Consider the following 15,147-nt stretch of genomic DNA (forward strand, 5'->3'; position numbering starts at 1 on the left):
AAAATAACAGATTTTAAAGACTTTCTTTCATTTAACATTTTGTTTTATACATTCAATTTTTCCCAAATGTTTCCTGTAGACTTTTAATCTACAAAATATAACTAGATAAAAGTACCTTGAGTAAAATCAGACGTTAAAGATTTCTTTGGTTTAACAAAATCAGAAGTTTTTAATTTCTCAATTTTTTCTTGGCAATTTACACAAGAGGCATCAATAGCTGAAATACACAAATAAGAAATAAGTTAGATTTTTATATTATCTTATATATTAAAAGTCCTTACTACTTCTAGGTATTTGTGAACTTTCTGGTTCAGAATCAACTATCTCAGTTGGTACTCGGAATTCTGTAACATTGAATCCTGAGTTTCGGCCCATTGAAGGCATAAACACACCATCAATACGAGATGTTAAAGGATCGAATAACACCAAATTTTCTAAATTTGGAGTATGTACACGTGGAGGAGTTTCCTATAAAAATAATAAATAAATATAATACTATACAGTAATCATAAACTTCTTTAAATGGAAACTATTTTCAATAACATAAAATATTTATATAATAATGCATAGAAGCGGATATTGAAATAATAAAAAAGAGAAGGGCTAGATACAATATAAGAATGTACATTAGTTTTATAAAAAGATCTGTATTTAAGAGGATAAGAGGCCAGAACCATTACAAAACTACAAAAGTATTTGTTTTCTTTAGCTAACATAATATTTAACAGTAAACTGTTTATTGCAACAAAATGATAACTAAAACACACTACAAAGAATAAATCTTTTTCTGATCAAAACAACTAGTTTTTGAGTCAATTAGATAGCCATGGGCCTAAAACAAGACTAAGTTTGGCCCAAAAAATAAATAGAAATTAAATACTCATTAATGGAACATTTTTAAATATATTTAATTACCGGTGGAGATTCTGGTTGCTCTACATCTGAAGCAATTGAAACCATGCTTGCAATAGCTCTATTGGTAGGATCATCAGTCGTATCATCATCTACCAGTAAGTTTGGAGCTCTATAGATTGTATGGTCTGTAGAAAGTTCTCTAAGACGTCTTCTAGGAGCTATCAATCTTCGAGGAGCTAAATCTAAAGGACTGTCATCAAGAGGATGTTCTGAACGAGAGCCATAATATGACATTCTCACAGCTGGAGGATGCAGTAGCTAGAAACATACTTGGTTAACATTTGTTAAAATATGTTATTTATTTAACTTACTCTAGTTTCTGTATTACTGTCTGAGCTTTCAAAATTAGTTTCTTGTATGCATGGGTGTTCTATCATCCAAGTTGCTAAACTATTTATAGCTACATTCCGTGGCATTGTTTCCCAAATGTTCCCTAAAAGTAAAAAATAATTTTAAAATGAATGAATATTAAAATAAATACCAAGAAAACTAAAATAAATACCTAAAGCAGCAATAGCTCTTTGAACTAGCCTAGTAGAAAATCCCATTTCAATAAGAGGAATTGCTATGGATGGAATTCGTTCTCTATTTTCACTAGGAACAATATTATTCGTATTATTTGTACTATTAGGACATATGTATATGGTGTTTGATCGATGTAACATATTACGCCGAGATCTTCCAATTCTTCTGGGAGTATCATCAATAGTTCTAGATGTTTCCCCAGAAATCTTAAAAAAATTATGATATTAACTTTAAATTTTATAACTTATTATTTTTATAATTATTTACAGATTCTCTTCGTTTCACATTAGTACTTTCTTGAAAACTTATTAAAGTTTTTAAACGATTTTGTAAATCTGGTATTTTATATTTATTTTCAGCACATTCTTTAAGATAATTATTGTAAAGTATGTTTAGTATCCTTTCAGATTCAATCATATCTGTTTCAACAACTAAATACTTCGAACATAGACTTTTTTCAAAAGCACATCTATAATATAAATTATAATATCCGTACATTTTAAAAATAATTATTATTATTTATGCCAATACTTAATCAAAAAACCAAGTCTTTTTTCAAAATAGTATTTACTATTTACCTGAAAAGAAATATTAAAATGATATTCATAGGATCATTTTCCTTAATATTATCACGTTTCTTTTTATTATCACATATTGCATTTTTATTAGCATCAGTTGATTGTTTTGACTTTGAAGAAGGATTGACTAATATATCAACACACATAGAACTAGTCATTATTACTTCTAGACTTTTTAATGCATTTGTTTGTAATGCACACAGTTTAAATAATTTAGTTTCATCAGCTAGAGAAACATTATAGGCATCCCTGCAATTTTCACGCATAAAATATAATTAAATACAAATATGTGATAAATCAATTAATACATACTTGGTTGAAGTGTTTACTCCTAAATCTTTAGTACTACTTGAAGATGGGTTTGTATTTATTTCTGATAATTGATCCAAGATATTCATAACCATCAAACTAGAGAACAAATCCAATGAATCGACAGTATTTTCTTCATGAAATTTATCAGATGTTTTATTATTTTGAGAATTATTTGGAGGCAGCAGCTAAAATAACAATTTATTTATTTAGTCTGAAATATTATTGAACTTTGTAAAATGAGAATACTTCATTTGTGATGCCACTCAATCGTCCAATTGAATACAATAATAATGCTGGAATATGCTCCAATCGTGCGGGATTAAATTTAATATTATTACATGGTAATAATGATTGAAATAATACATCACTATAAAACAAAAAATATATGCATTAGTGTATCAACCACACACTTATCTACAAATCTACTCAGCATGTAATAAGGTACAGTATTTAATATTTTATGATAGCTATATATTATATAGTACTTTATACTAAGTAGGTATAATTTATGTATATCTTAAAATGTAAATTAAAATGTTTGCACAACCTGACAGTATCATTTTTATCTTCCCGCATTACTTTTGCTGTAGTGAAACCCTTTTTTAAAGTTCCCATTATGGTACCAAATGATTTTTGATCCAAATCATAACATCTTCCATCTACTCTTAGACCACGATCAAGGCCTCCGATTACTGCTAATGCAGGCCATACTTTTTCACATAATAAATTTATATCAATCTCATCAATATGTTCACAAATTGGTTCTTTTTGAATAGATCCAGATATATCTAGTATTCTTTCTTTAAAACGTACTTCAGGTAGAACTCCTTTTAAAAATGAAAGTTGTTCTAAGAGACACTCATTCACCTATTAAATTATTACATATTAGTTAATAAATTAAAATCAATATAATTTGAAATATATTATTTATGTTAATTTTATGACATGGTTTAAGTCTGGAAAAGGATTTTCATTTTAACAAATTCAATAATATCAAAACTTAAATTTTTAAATAACAATTTATTTTTATACCAATAAAATGAAGATTGGGAAATGGAGTAGCCGAGTGGACTAAGGCGTCGGTTGCAACTTACAAAGTTGCCGGTTTAATCCTCGGTCACGGGCACTTTTCTCCAGACAGATGTCTGGAGAGAGGCTGCCATCCCAAAACCGGGCATGGCAGAAACCTACAGGTGCCCAATCAAAATTCTGCCAAACGCAAAAAACACATGCGTTAAAACCTACCGTTCCTTCCCCCTCTAAAGCAACTCCCTACCTAACCACCCCACACCCAGTGGCCTATGTTGCTGCGGGTTCCCCCTAATAAAAAAAAGTAAATAAAAAATAAGGATCAAAACAAGAATGATGATAATCATATAAGTCGCTAAGTTTACAAATTTAACTAATTATATCAATTAATACAAATTTAATGAATGATTAATAACAAATGATTACCTCATTTAACCACTGATCAGTGTTATGTAATATTCGTATTATTGTAATATAATTTTCAGTAATACATGTAAACATGGGTGCCAAATAAGGTTCACCAGCAAAAAGTTCAGAGTTTTTATTTCGCTCAGCTCTATAATCACTTATTTTAATCTGGAATAATAAATTAATTCACATTATGACTTTTAAATAAATTTATAAAAATGTGTTGTACCTTTTGTCCAGCAGCAGTACTGTAACATAATACACAAGGATAAAGTTTTGTTTTGGTATCTATATTTTGGAATGCTACGACTGGATAATCATTATTTTTAGCAAAACTAAGAGTCCTTGATTCAGTATCAAAAATTGCTGTAATGTAGTCACCTTGAGTAAATGTTTTAAGTACAAGAGGTATCTGACCACCATGATATAAAATACCACTACAAACGAACAAACAAATTAAAACATATTGATTATAATGTAATCAATTAACAAATTACCAGTATCTAAACAAATGTAATTAAATGAAACTTGAATACATACTTATAAGCTCTGTATAGCCACATATCAGAAGTGGTTCTATAGTTTTGATCTTTAATGGGATATCTTGATATACCAATACATGAACCTTCATTGCCTTTATGTTCTTTCAAAATAAAAAATTTCCATTGATAGACACCTAAAATAAAAATTATTTTAGTAGTCCGTAAGTCTAATTACAAACATTATTAATTGAATAGTTAAAAAAAAAAAAAAATAGCTAAAATAATAATAAAAAGTAAAATCGATTAATAAACAGTGTATGTTGAATTATAATACATCAAAGCGCAATGAAACGTGTTTATTTTCCATGTATGAACCTATAGTTCATACATTTAAAACGTATGCACAATAATCGCTTTAATAGATCAGTAGTACATTTTTTAGTATCAAAAATATATTTCTACTTGCAAAAACAGCAGACTTTTTAAACATAAAAAAATCATTTAAAGTAAATACTAAAGTATTATCTAATAAAATACTAAATAGGAAGTGTGAAATTTAATTACATTTTAACATTTTTTAAATTACCACTTTCAAAAGGAGTAGATCCAAGAGCATAAGCTCTTCCACCATGAGCATGGATAACTGTATGACTATCTTCAATGATGCAATTGAAACTCTTTTCTTCGTGAAATGAAAATGGTAACTCACCAATATCAATATTATGATTACTGATACTATCATTTGAATCTAAAAAAAGTATAAAATTACAAAATCGTAATAATTCGAATTATGATAAATAATTTCATACCATTCAAACATATGTTACCCATTTGTTTATCTAAGTCTTCTTGTTTCAAGTATGCAGTTATATTTTCAACTTGTTGTGGAATTAACCACATATTAGAACCCAATTGTTCAAAAAGTGTTTTCACAATCTAAAGTTAAATAAATTCAAAACATCAGTGATTGAACAAGTCATACAATAACCTACAATTGTACAATTCTATTTCAACAAAAAGTTTTGGCAAGAAAATTACTTTTAAGAAAAACATTAATGACAGTAATAAAATTTAAGTAGCTCCTGGAGAACAAAATAAATAAATTATCGGACCAAACAAATTAAACTAAGTTTTTGTATTAAATTTTACCACTTAATTGCAGTGGATAAACTAGTCACTAATCCTTACATCATTTAACTACATATTTACTAACAGACTCAAATAATTCATTCTTATAATTAGGAATCAGAAATGCTGACCTAAGAAGTAATGTATAAGTAAAGGAGAAAATGATTATAATCTTAACTTAAATAGACTACATTTTTATAATAATTTTTTTTTAATAGAAAATCATGCAGAAAGTATAGTTAATATATTTCAGTACATACTTTTTTACGGCCACCATTGGATGATTTTAAGCAGGGCAATATTTGACGTAATAATCTCAAAATTAACAGTTTGCAGCGAAAATGTTCTGCTAAAAGCATAGTACTAGAACATTGAGCTAAGCGTAAAAGAGTTTCAGTCCATTGGTGAGAACTTATACACAAAGGAGAAAATGATGTGCATTGTAAAACAAATGATAATAAATCACAAATATAACTTTGCACTGGATATGAATCTGGAGAGTTTATCCTTAAAATAACATGGTTTATTAGACAAAAATAAAATTTATATGATATAAGTACTGCTTTACTTACCCTTCAATTAGCATATTATTTGGATTTTCAGAAAAAGTTTGTTCCATGATAGAACATTGTCTTGAATTTATTAGTATGTCTAAAAGATTATGTACATTCACAAAAACTGCTCTAATACTTTCAAAACTAGAATTTGCATTGCTAAATTTAAAAAAAAATGTATTAACTAAATAATTACATTTAAGTTAAAACAAGATTTGATGAAAATAACATACCATCCAGATACTGCCAAAATGTATAAAATATTACTTGTCATTTTTACTACTACTAATGAGTATCGATCAGTAGACATAAACGGAACATGAAGTTTACACGTACTAACCAACATTTCAGGTAAATTATTTGACAGTAAATACTCGAAATCTGATGATGTAAAATGCATGTTGAGTAATGAAAGAATACATATTTGAATAGAAAATAATTCTGATGTTGCAACATTCATCCTTAAATATATTTCAAAATGTTTGTAAATATTAAGAACAGCATTTTGAATCTGTCTTTTAATTGATCTTGGAACTGTATTAATAGCAGAATAATAGTGATCAATAATATGATGCCCGATTAATTGTGACTGGTACAACTCCAAAAGACCACAAATGAATGCCTCAAATACCTATTTTCAATTTAGATAAAATGTATTATTATAGATAAATACTTAATACAAAACATAAATTAACAATAAAAATAGAAGATAGTTCATGTATTTACTTTACACATATGACTCAATGATATATGATTGGATGAGTCTTGTACAAAATCAATAATTTTCAACATTTTTGTAATGCGATTAAAAGCTGCCAACCGATCCTATAATGTATAATTGTACATACAAAAAAATGTTTATGTAAAATAATAAAAACATAAATATAGATTATAATAAATTAAAATAAATTTATAAAATGATAGGGTTAAAAATTTAAATGTCTCGACTTTTCATGAAATAGTTCAAAATAATTTTAAACAGTGACGTACGAGTTTGATAAATAAACAAAATTACAAATATATAAAATTACAAATGTAAGAATTACCCTTTTTAAAGAAGAATTTTTAAGAAACTTCAATACCTAAATTGTCTGTAAAAATAATTATAATAGAAATATTTATAAATTAATTAACTGTACATACATGTGCTCTGATTTCTTCCACTTCTGATGCCTGTATTAATGCGTAAGGATTGGTAGCTTGTTTAGTATCAAAAACAAATTCTAAAACTGATTCTAATACTGATTTATTAGCAGCAGTCAAATCACTAAAAAAAAAATTATATTTCAAAACATTTCAATAACAAACCATAAATATATTTTGATGTCTTTATATTTTTAAGTTAATAATAATTTTTGCACATAATTGTAAACTAATTATTATTATTATTGAAATTGACTTTTAAGTTTTAAATTTTTTTAAATTATTTGTACTTTTAAGATTCATACTCTTTTAAAAGATGTTTATTAGGTAATGATGGATCGCTATGCATTCCACGAACGGCAGTCAACAAAAAACAGCATTTACTAGAAATATTCAAGCACAGGTACTCATCCATTACAGAATTTGGGGAACCTTGAAAAGCGAAACAAACATTATAAATAATATATATTCTCTTAAATTGATAAATACTCACTATTTTCAGAAAATGTGGCAGATTTTTCAGTATTATTATTAACAATAGCAAAAAACATCTTCATACAGATATCATTTATAAAAGAAACAAGTTTTTTATTTGATACTAAACTGCAAATAAAAATATATTTTTACTTTAGAGTATAGATAAGACACCTATATATATACAAGGTTATTCATTTAAGAGGGTACACTAATTATTTCAAAAAGTATAAACTTTTTTTGAATTTTTTTTGAAGACTTTTAGATTTATGCTTTTCTAAAACTGAATAATATTTTAATATTTTTCACCTTTATATTTATTGGTGCAACCACTATCAGCTTTTGATTTTAAAATGCAAACATATAATAAAAAGGTCATAAATTGATTAAAACTATTATTTTTATGAACTTTCGTATTGAAATTTTTACTTTTCGTTATTTGGTTTGCGAAATACAGTTCCTCAAAATTTGATGGTTTAAGGAGGTGTTATAGTCTGTAATGCTAAAATATAGAGTTATCTAAACAACCAGTTTTCTACTAATCATTTGTCGTAATTCCGTATGTCTAATAGTCGATAGTTAATGATTTGGGTTCAAAGTACAATAGTTATCACTTATTAATTGTTACTTAGGGTTGAACGGTATCAAATTCATCACATATAGCTCCTAGTTTTTACAAATGAATAAGTAGTTTAATCAACACCTTCTTAAACTACCAAACTTTGAGAAGCTGTACCTCGAACACGAAGTAACAAAATATACAAATTTGAATGCGAAAATTCATAAAAAAAAAAATAGTTTTAACCAATTCATGAACTTTTTATTATGTGTTCCCATTTGAAAATCAATAGTTGATAGTGGTTTCACCAATAAATATAACAGTGGGGAAAATTAAAATATTATACAGTTTTAGAAAAGCATAAATCTAAAATTCTTTAAAAAAAAAAATTAAAAAAAGTTAATACTTCTTGAAATAATTTGTGTACCCTGATCACCCTGTATATATTTAATATTTATATAATATACTAACTCTTTAAGAGGTCTACCATCAATTTTTATCAATGTAATATAAAACAATGGTAGTGTTAAACGTGCTATCATATTATATTTATTGTCTTTTAAGAAACTTTCATATTTATCCTTAAAATTCTTGCAAATAGCTAGTATAGAATTATCTTCATTTTGTTCGTAATCACAAAGTATATATTTTAATAAACTTAAATATGGTAAAGGTATAAAATGCAGTTCATGTTCCAATACAATGAACCCTTGAATTATAATACATTTTAAACGATCTTCTATATCATCTGAAATACACAAAATCAATAAAATTAATAAATACTTATGATAGAAAAATATGATTATTGATAGCAGAGTGAATGATTTATTAGTTTTATAAGTTTTTTATAATTTTTTTTTTTTAGTAAATTTGCTCCAACTTCATAATTGGACTCTTAAGCGATTATTTCTAGTATTATATTTCAACTTTTTACTTTTGGATTTATCTTTAATGTTGATTTTTGAATTACGCCTTAAGTATTCAAATAGCTATGTACATTTTTAAGTAAAGAGAAGTAGATAAATCTATCTTGGAGTAACCTGGCCGATACATACAAGAAAAAGCTAAATATGGATAAATTATATGGAAATACACTTTTTGTACTCTTACCAAATATGTTTTTATCTTCTAATTTTTCAATTCCCGAAGAAAATAGTTTGCTTTTTAACCAGCGCTCATTATATATTTCTGATGCGCATAATGGCGAACTTATTACACCATAGCTTATTAACTGACCAATTAATAAACAAAATGCTGATTCTAGTTCAATATACCACGCAGATTCGTTCATCTTTTCAGGATCTATATATATATATATTAATATTAAACTTATTTACTGTCTAACAGGAATACCTGACAAATGAAATACCTTTAAAAATTTTTTTCTATATAATTTACATACCCTTGTGAGTTGTGTTACACATATTAAAGTATAACATTTTTTATTTTATTTTTTAATCATATAAATAAAAAAGCTCATTTGATTTAAATTTATATTGAATATTTCATAATAGAAAATGTAGGAAATGTGTAAACTTGGTTTTTAGGAAATGTATGATTGTAAAGACATTTATTTAAGTCAAGTGGTTCATTTTTTGTTATTTTACAAGATGTCAAATTTTTTTGAACCTCATTAATTTGAAATGTAGAAAATTAAAAAAAATATATTTAAATTTTAACAAGCACCTATTTTAAAATTTTAAGTATTTAATAAGATTAAGTATACTTTTTGAATTGAAAATGCTTTTTACGGCTGAATTAACTTTACTTAACAAAAATAATGAGATTTCAAAAAATTATAAGAAATAAGCTACTTGACTTAAACAAACGTTTTTGCAATCAACATTTCCCTAAAAACCTGATTTAAAATTTTACTGTTTTGAATTTTTCATTCAAAATGTAAAAATTTAAAATTGTTGCGTATATAAATGATTATTTAAAAAAATAAAATATTGATTAGAAGAAGAGTTAATTCAATTGTCAGGTCTCTTGTTACGTATAGCACATATGACTACTAATACCATTTGAACACATTTTTTGGTTTAATGTATGAAGTGATTGAACTGTATTTATTAAAGATGTTATGAGAGGTTGAATGTGTTCACTTTGTAAAAATGTCAATGAATTTAGTGTATTTATCATGGTTTCTCCAACTATTGATGAAGATAAAACAGCTGAAATAAAGTTTTTTATTTTAGAAACATATTTTTTTTAATGTATGTATAGTCATTAAGCTTAATACCATTGTAGAAAAGATGATGTTCATCTTTATAAGAATCAATGGCCATAGTAAATATTTTGTTGGCAAAAAATAAATATGCTTCCAAATGATTAACAAAAAGACGGTTCATACTAAGACAAGCCTGAAAAATAAAACAATATTCATCAATATTTCAACAATTAGTTGTTGATTTTCCATTGAGTGATGACTGATATCTGGCACTAATACGATACACCAAGAGTCACCAACCTTTTTCAAAAAGTGAGCAACTTCAAAAGTTTTAAGTATCAACTACTGTTTATTTAGGTATAATACTTAAAATATTATATTCAACACAATAATAAATTATATATTGCATTCTTATTTAATTATTTCTCCATCGGAAAACTGATTTTTTTTTTTTTGGGCTAATAAATACTTTACTTTGTATACGAAGATCAAAAGTGTGCCTAAGATTACTCATGTGATCAATCGAATTTAAATAATTTTAAATACGATCAACCAATATTCCTGTAAAGATCAACCAGTTAACTAGTTGGTAACCCCTTAGTGTATAACATAACTAACAAAAATAAAAATTGATTTATTGATGAAATCATCACTACCATATAAACCAAAAAAGAGATTCATAGTGAATACAATCATAAAATACAAAAAAACAATTGATTTTGCTTAAAAATATACAGGGTGATTCACCAAGCATGACCAACCCCATTTTTCCTTTAATAATGAATTCAAATTCTGATACTTGGAAATTTTAAATAAACTCAAGAGCATATTTTCAAATTTTTGATGTACCACATTCAAAATTCGAATGAGTAGTTTCTTAGTTATTAAAATGTTTGGATAATAGTCCTTAAAGCTGGTTTTACATAAATATAAGAGACAAAAGATTGAATCTAGTTGTTGTCAATCTTGGGCCATTTTTACTAATTATTAATAGATTAGGATAAATAACTTCAATTTTCAAATCACCATAGCCATCATATCTTAAAAACTCATAACTAAGGATTTTAATTTTTTTATCCTTAGAACACAAAATTTGAAAACAAAAAATTATGTACTGTATAATTCATAGTAGAATAGAAGTGTTCTCATTAGAAAAACAAAAGTTTGTATTTAAACCGGACACTCTGTAAGTAGTACAAAAAATCTCAAGAATTTAAAAATTAAAAAAAATCAGATTTTAAATAACTGTATTATTGAAGAAAAATGGGGTGAGAATTCTTGGTAAATCACTCTATATATGCTTATATTTATTCGTGATATTTTTTAAATTTAAATTGTTGTTAGATAATTTAATTCCAAAAACAAAAAGTTACATCTAAGACAATATTTATCTTTGTAAAAATATCCTAATATATATTATTCAATTAGGTATACATTAATAGGTCTAAATTTTTTTTTAATACTTACATTACTTAAATGGTACGACTTTATATTATACGCCAATAAATGTGATAGCAATAATTTATGAAGGGAAGTAAGTATCATATCCAATTTGTTCGCTTTTTTAAATGTAGAGAAATTATTTGACTCCAACAAAGTTACCTTAAAAATAAAAATACATAGTTCAGTTTACTAACCGTTGTTAAATTATTAAACTCTAAAATTCAAAGCAAACAAATGATATTTCTTATAAAATTTATAATGCCACATTATTTTATATTTGTTTGAACAGAGTAGTATTTATTTCTTGATAAAATTAACAATTATGTCATATGTATATAACTGTAGCTAGTTTTAATTTTAAACAGTATATTTGCAACTATTCATTGTATATCTGTTAAAAAATAAAATTCTAAACACATTTTACTTACAGTACTGTTTGTTAAATGTTTTAATAGCAGCTTCATTACTTCTTCAATTGATGAATATCGGTTTTCATAAAGGTCCATAGAGTTAACTCTAAACAATGAACTAATGTGACTATTATCATTTAAACTAGAAACTGTGACATCTAAAAGCAATTTCTGAAAGAAATAAAAAAATAATACTTATAAAAAATGATGTATATTTATTATGTATATAATTAATATTACTTGTCCTATGGTTAAATTTGTATCTTGTGCAAGAAGAGATTTAAGAATATTCAGTCGCCCAGATAATGGAGGTAAAAGAAGTGACGCACCAGTAGATAAGCAATCCATTAAACTTCTTTCTACTACTTCTTTTACTTGCAAATCTACAAGTCTAAATATAATATTGGATTAGTTTTAATGATATTTATAAATTGTTAAGGATTAAATGTTAATATTTACTTTAAAAGAAGTGTACGAAGTTGACTAGTTTCATTACCAAGCAGTTTAGAAAAATTATGACCAGATACACGAGCAAAAAACAAATGATTATTAAGCATATTTAAACTCAAAATTAACATTTCTTCATTAATACTGAAAAAAATATATATATATTTACTCATTTAATTGGAATATAATAATACATTTAATTGATAGTGACAATTACTTATTATCACACAAAAAATCTGTAATTTAATTTAGAAAATTTAATTTTAATGCTTTTTAAATTATTTTAAATTATTTTTTACCAAAATAAATGTTTTTTTTTTAAATTTCTGTTAGCAACTTAACAGAAGTTAAAAATACCAACATATTCATTGGCTAAATAGCATAAAAATGAACAGGAAAATTATTTATCATGTACTGAAGGTAACATTAAAATAAATAAATAAATACATACTCATTTGGTGTAGATTTATGAGATTCAATTTGTTCGCAATATTTCTCAATAAACTGTCTTAACCACTTAAATGTACTTTCGTGTAAATCAATACAGAAAGGACTATGCCATACATTTGTTTGCCTAGTTACAGAAATACAAATATTAATCAATTAAAATAATCAAAACTCAACCTGGTACATACAGTATGGTACGGTACTAATACTTTTAAAATTTTTCTTTTTTTACGTAAAAACAGTTTGATTAAGTAAGTATACTAAATTTAAATACTATCGCTATTCTAAGGGCTATTCTTAGGGCTATTCTAACCTTACAATAAAATACACTGAACCTCAATTTTCTTATGTTGTTTGTATCCAAATTATGTATACATTAATGTGGCAATAACAATGAACTAGAATAAGAGCTTCATATTTCCACAAAGATAACATAGCTATATACTGCATTATATTATCCATTACAAATATTTAGAATTAAATGTTTCTAACTTGTATCGATTATGTTTAATATATCTACTGTTTGCTACTCAGTTATAAAGAGATTTTATTATTAGTCAGGATATGAAGATAGTGTTTCAATATTATGAATTAAAAAAATTATATTGATGTTAGTAAAAAGTGTATTATTATAACCTTTAAGAACTAAAAAGAAATAGCTCCCTCAAAGCTAATATTTTCAGACAAAACTAATTTCCCATTCTGCACCTGACTAACTTATTAACATTTGTTTTAAAATGCATTTCTCCACTAGACTATCTTTTAATACAATTTTAAAAGCATATTGGTTAGTAAATATAAACATGGTCCCATTTATTAAGTAAAAATTTTTTTTTTCAAATAAGGCAAGTACACAACTTAGAAAAAAATTTTTAATCCACAACATTTTTTTTAATACCCCCAAAAACAATTACTCAACTAAACTCAATGATTTTATAGAAAAATAAAAATAAAATCTATAAATAACATGCAATTTCAATATTACCAATAAGAATACAAATTAAAAGATGGTTGGAACTCAGTCATTTTTGTGTAAGTGGGAAATTTTCAAATACTCGATTACTTTGAGTACTTGACTTTTGAACTAAACTTGACTTGAAAAAAATAATGCTAACATTTCCAAAAAATAATCACTTAACTCTACTATTGTTGGAGCTCTCAAATGCAATTTGTCCACTTTTTGTTTTTTATTAGCTTTTTGTACAACAATTTTATTATAGCTCAACTATTACAGAAAATAACAATCATACAATAATTTGATGACTTTTCTACCCAAAATCACCCATTTGTATCACACTAATTGTTATTATCTAATCATTAATCAACAAGTATTTAAAGTTTTTTTGTTACATATATAAATACCTGTCTGGTGGTAATGTTGTCCAAGCAACACTATGCGAAGTTCCAGCAGAAATTTGATTTATTTGTTTACCTTCCAAATTAATAACTTTGCTTGGACGACTTACAGGACTTGTCGAATGACCTTGTCCACACTGGCCTTTTCCATTAGAGCCCCAGGCATATACCTAATCAAAAAAACTTTATTACATGTATTCAATTATCTTATTTATGGTGTAAATATTCCATTCATTTATTATCGTATTTTTCTGCCGCATTATGTAAATACCTATCACAAGATTAAATTTTCTTTTGAAAAAATAAAGAAATTTGTATTCAATCTAAGAATGATCTACTGTAGTATGCTAAAAAAAACTAGATCTATGTTCACAAAATATATATTTAATAATATGAATATTTTACTCACTGTACAATTCCTTGTCAATGCCAAACAATGAGAATCACCAACAGATATATCAATAACCATTTGTTGCATTAGATCTTCAACAACAGCCGGAGAGAAGAGAGTTATTTCAGATGAGCCGCATCCAAGATTTGATCCTTGGCCCCAAGTAAATACCTAATCAATATATACAATATAATCAATATAATTCCACAACGACCCTAAAATTTTATAAACATATTTTTCTATTTTAAAAATAAATGAATTATAACTAACGCTTTTAACAAAAAGTTTACGAATTAATTGATTTTCCATGAATATATAAAATATTTACATAACATTTTATTCGAGGATTTATTTTCATTATCAATGTTAGATGGCA

The 15,147-nt window shown here is 25.7% G+C and overlaps 1 protein-coding gene across 3 annotated transcripts in view; it reads right to left on the reverse strand.

The window, feature by feature from the left end:
- LOC111043140 (probable E3 ubiquitin-protein ligase HERC1) overlaps positions 1-15,147 on the reverse strand; it is a 31,826-nt gene that overhangs the window by 11,410 nt on the left and 5,269 nt on the right. For all 3 annotated transcript variants that reach the window (XM_022327998.1, XM_022327997.1, XM_022327996.1), the window contains 33 exons: positions 14,790-14,942; positions 14,387-14,550; positions 13,029-13,151; positions 12,590-12,721; positions 12,371-12,521; positions 12,149-12,301; positions 11,745-11,879; positions 10,350-10,470; positions 10,129-10,281; positions 9,218-9,409; positions 8,579-8,855; positions 7,568-7,677; positions 7,380-7,506; positions 7,075-7,198; positions 6,658-6,756; positions 6,165-6,562; positions 5,950-6,090; positions 5,638-5,884; positions 5,059-5,185; positions 4,836-4,997; positions 4,308-4,443; positions 3,997-4,204; positions 3,786-3,935; positions 2,878-3,197; positions 2,577-2,697; positions 2,331-2,515; positions 2,019-2,267; positions 1,708-1,909; positions 1,418-1,646; positions 1,227-1,348; positions 916-1,173; positions 282-468; positions 116-217 (listed from right to left, as the gene is read on the reverse strand). In XM_022327998.1, coding sequence (XP_022183690.1) covers positions 116-217; positions 282-468; positions 916-1,173; positions 1,227-1,348; positions 1,418-1,646; positions 1,708-1,909; positions 2,019-2,267; positions 2,331-2,515; positions 2,577-2,697; positions 2,878-3,197; positions 3,786-3,935; positions 3,997-4,204; positions 4,308-4,443; positions 4,836-4,997; positions 5,059-5,185; positions 5,638-5,884; positions 5,950-6,090; positions 6,165-6,562; positions 6,658-6,756; positions 7,075-7,198; positions 7,380-7,506; positions 7,568-7,677; positions 8,579-8,855; positions 9,218-9,409; positions 10,129-10,281; positions 10,350-10,470; positions 11,745-11,879; positions 12,149-12,301; positions 12,371-12,521; positions 12,590-12,721; positions 13,029-13,151; positions 14,387-14,550; positions 14,790-14,942 — 5,758 coding nt within the window. The remainder of the gene's footprint in view (positions 1-115; positions 218-281; positions 469-915; positions 1,174-1,226; positions 1,349-1,417; positions 1,647-1,707; positions 1,910-2,018; positions 2,268-2,330; positions 2,516-2,576; positions 2,698-2,877; positions 3,198-3,785; positions 3,936-3,996; positions 4,205-4,307; positions 4,444-4,835; positions 4,998-5,058; positions 5,186-5,637; positions 5,885-5,949; positions 6,091-6,164; positions 6,563-6,657; positions 6,757-7,074; positions 7,199-7,379; positions 7,507-7,567; positions 7,678-8,578; positions 8,856-9,217; positions 9,410-10,128; positions 10,282-10,349; positions 10,471-11,744; positions 11,880-12,148; positions 12,302-12,370; positions 12,522-12,589; positions 12,722-13,028; positions 13,152-14,386; positions 14,551-14,789; positions 14,943-15,147) is intronic.

This window comes from Myzus persicae, unplaced genomic scaffold (assembly GCF_001856785.1).
Source record: "Myzus persicae strain clone G006 unplaced genomic scaffold, MPER_G0061.0, whole genome shotgun sequence".
Classification (NCBI taxonomy): Eukaryota; Metazoa; Arthropoda; class Insecta; order Hemiptera; family Aphididae; genus Myzus; species Myzus persicae.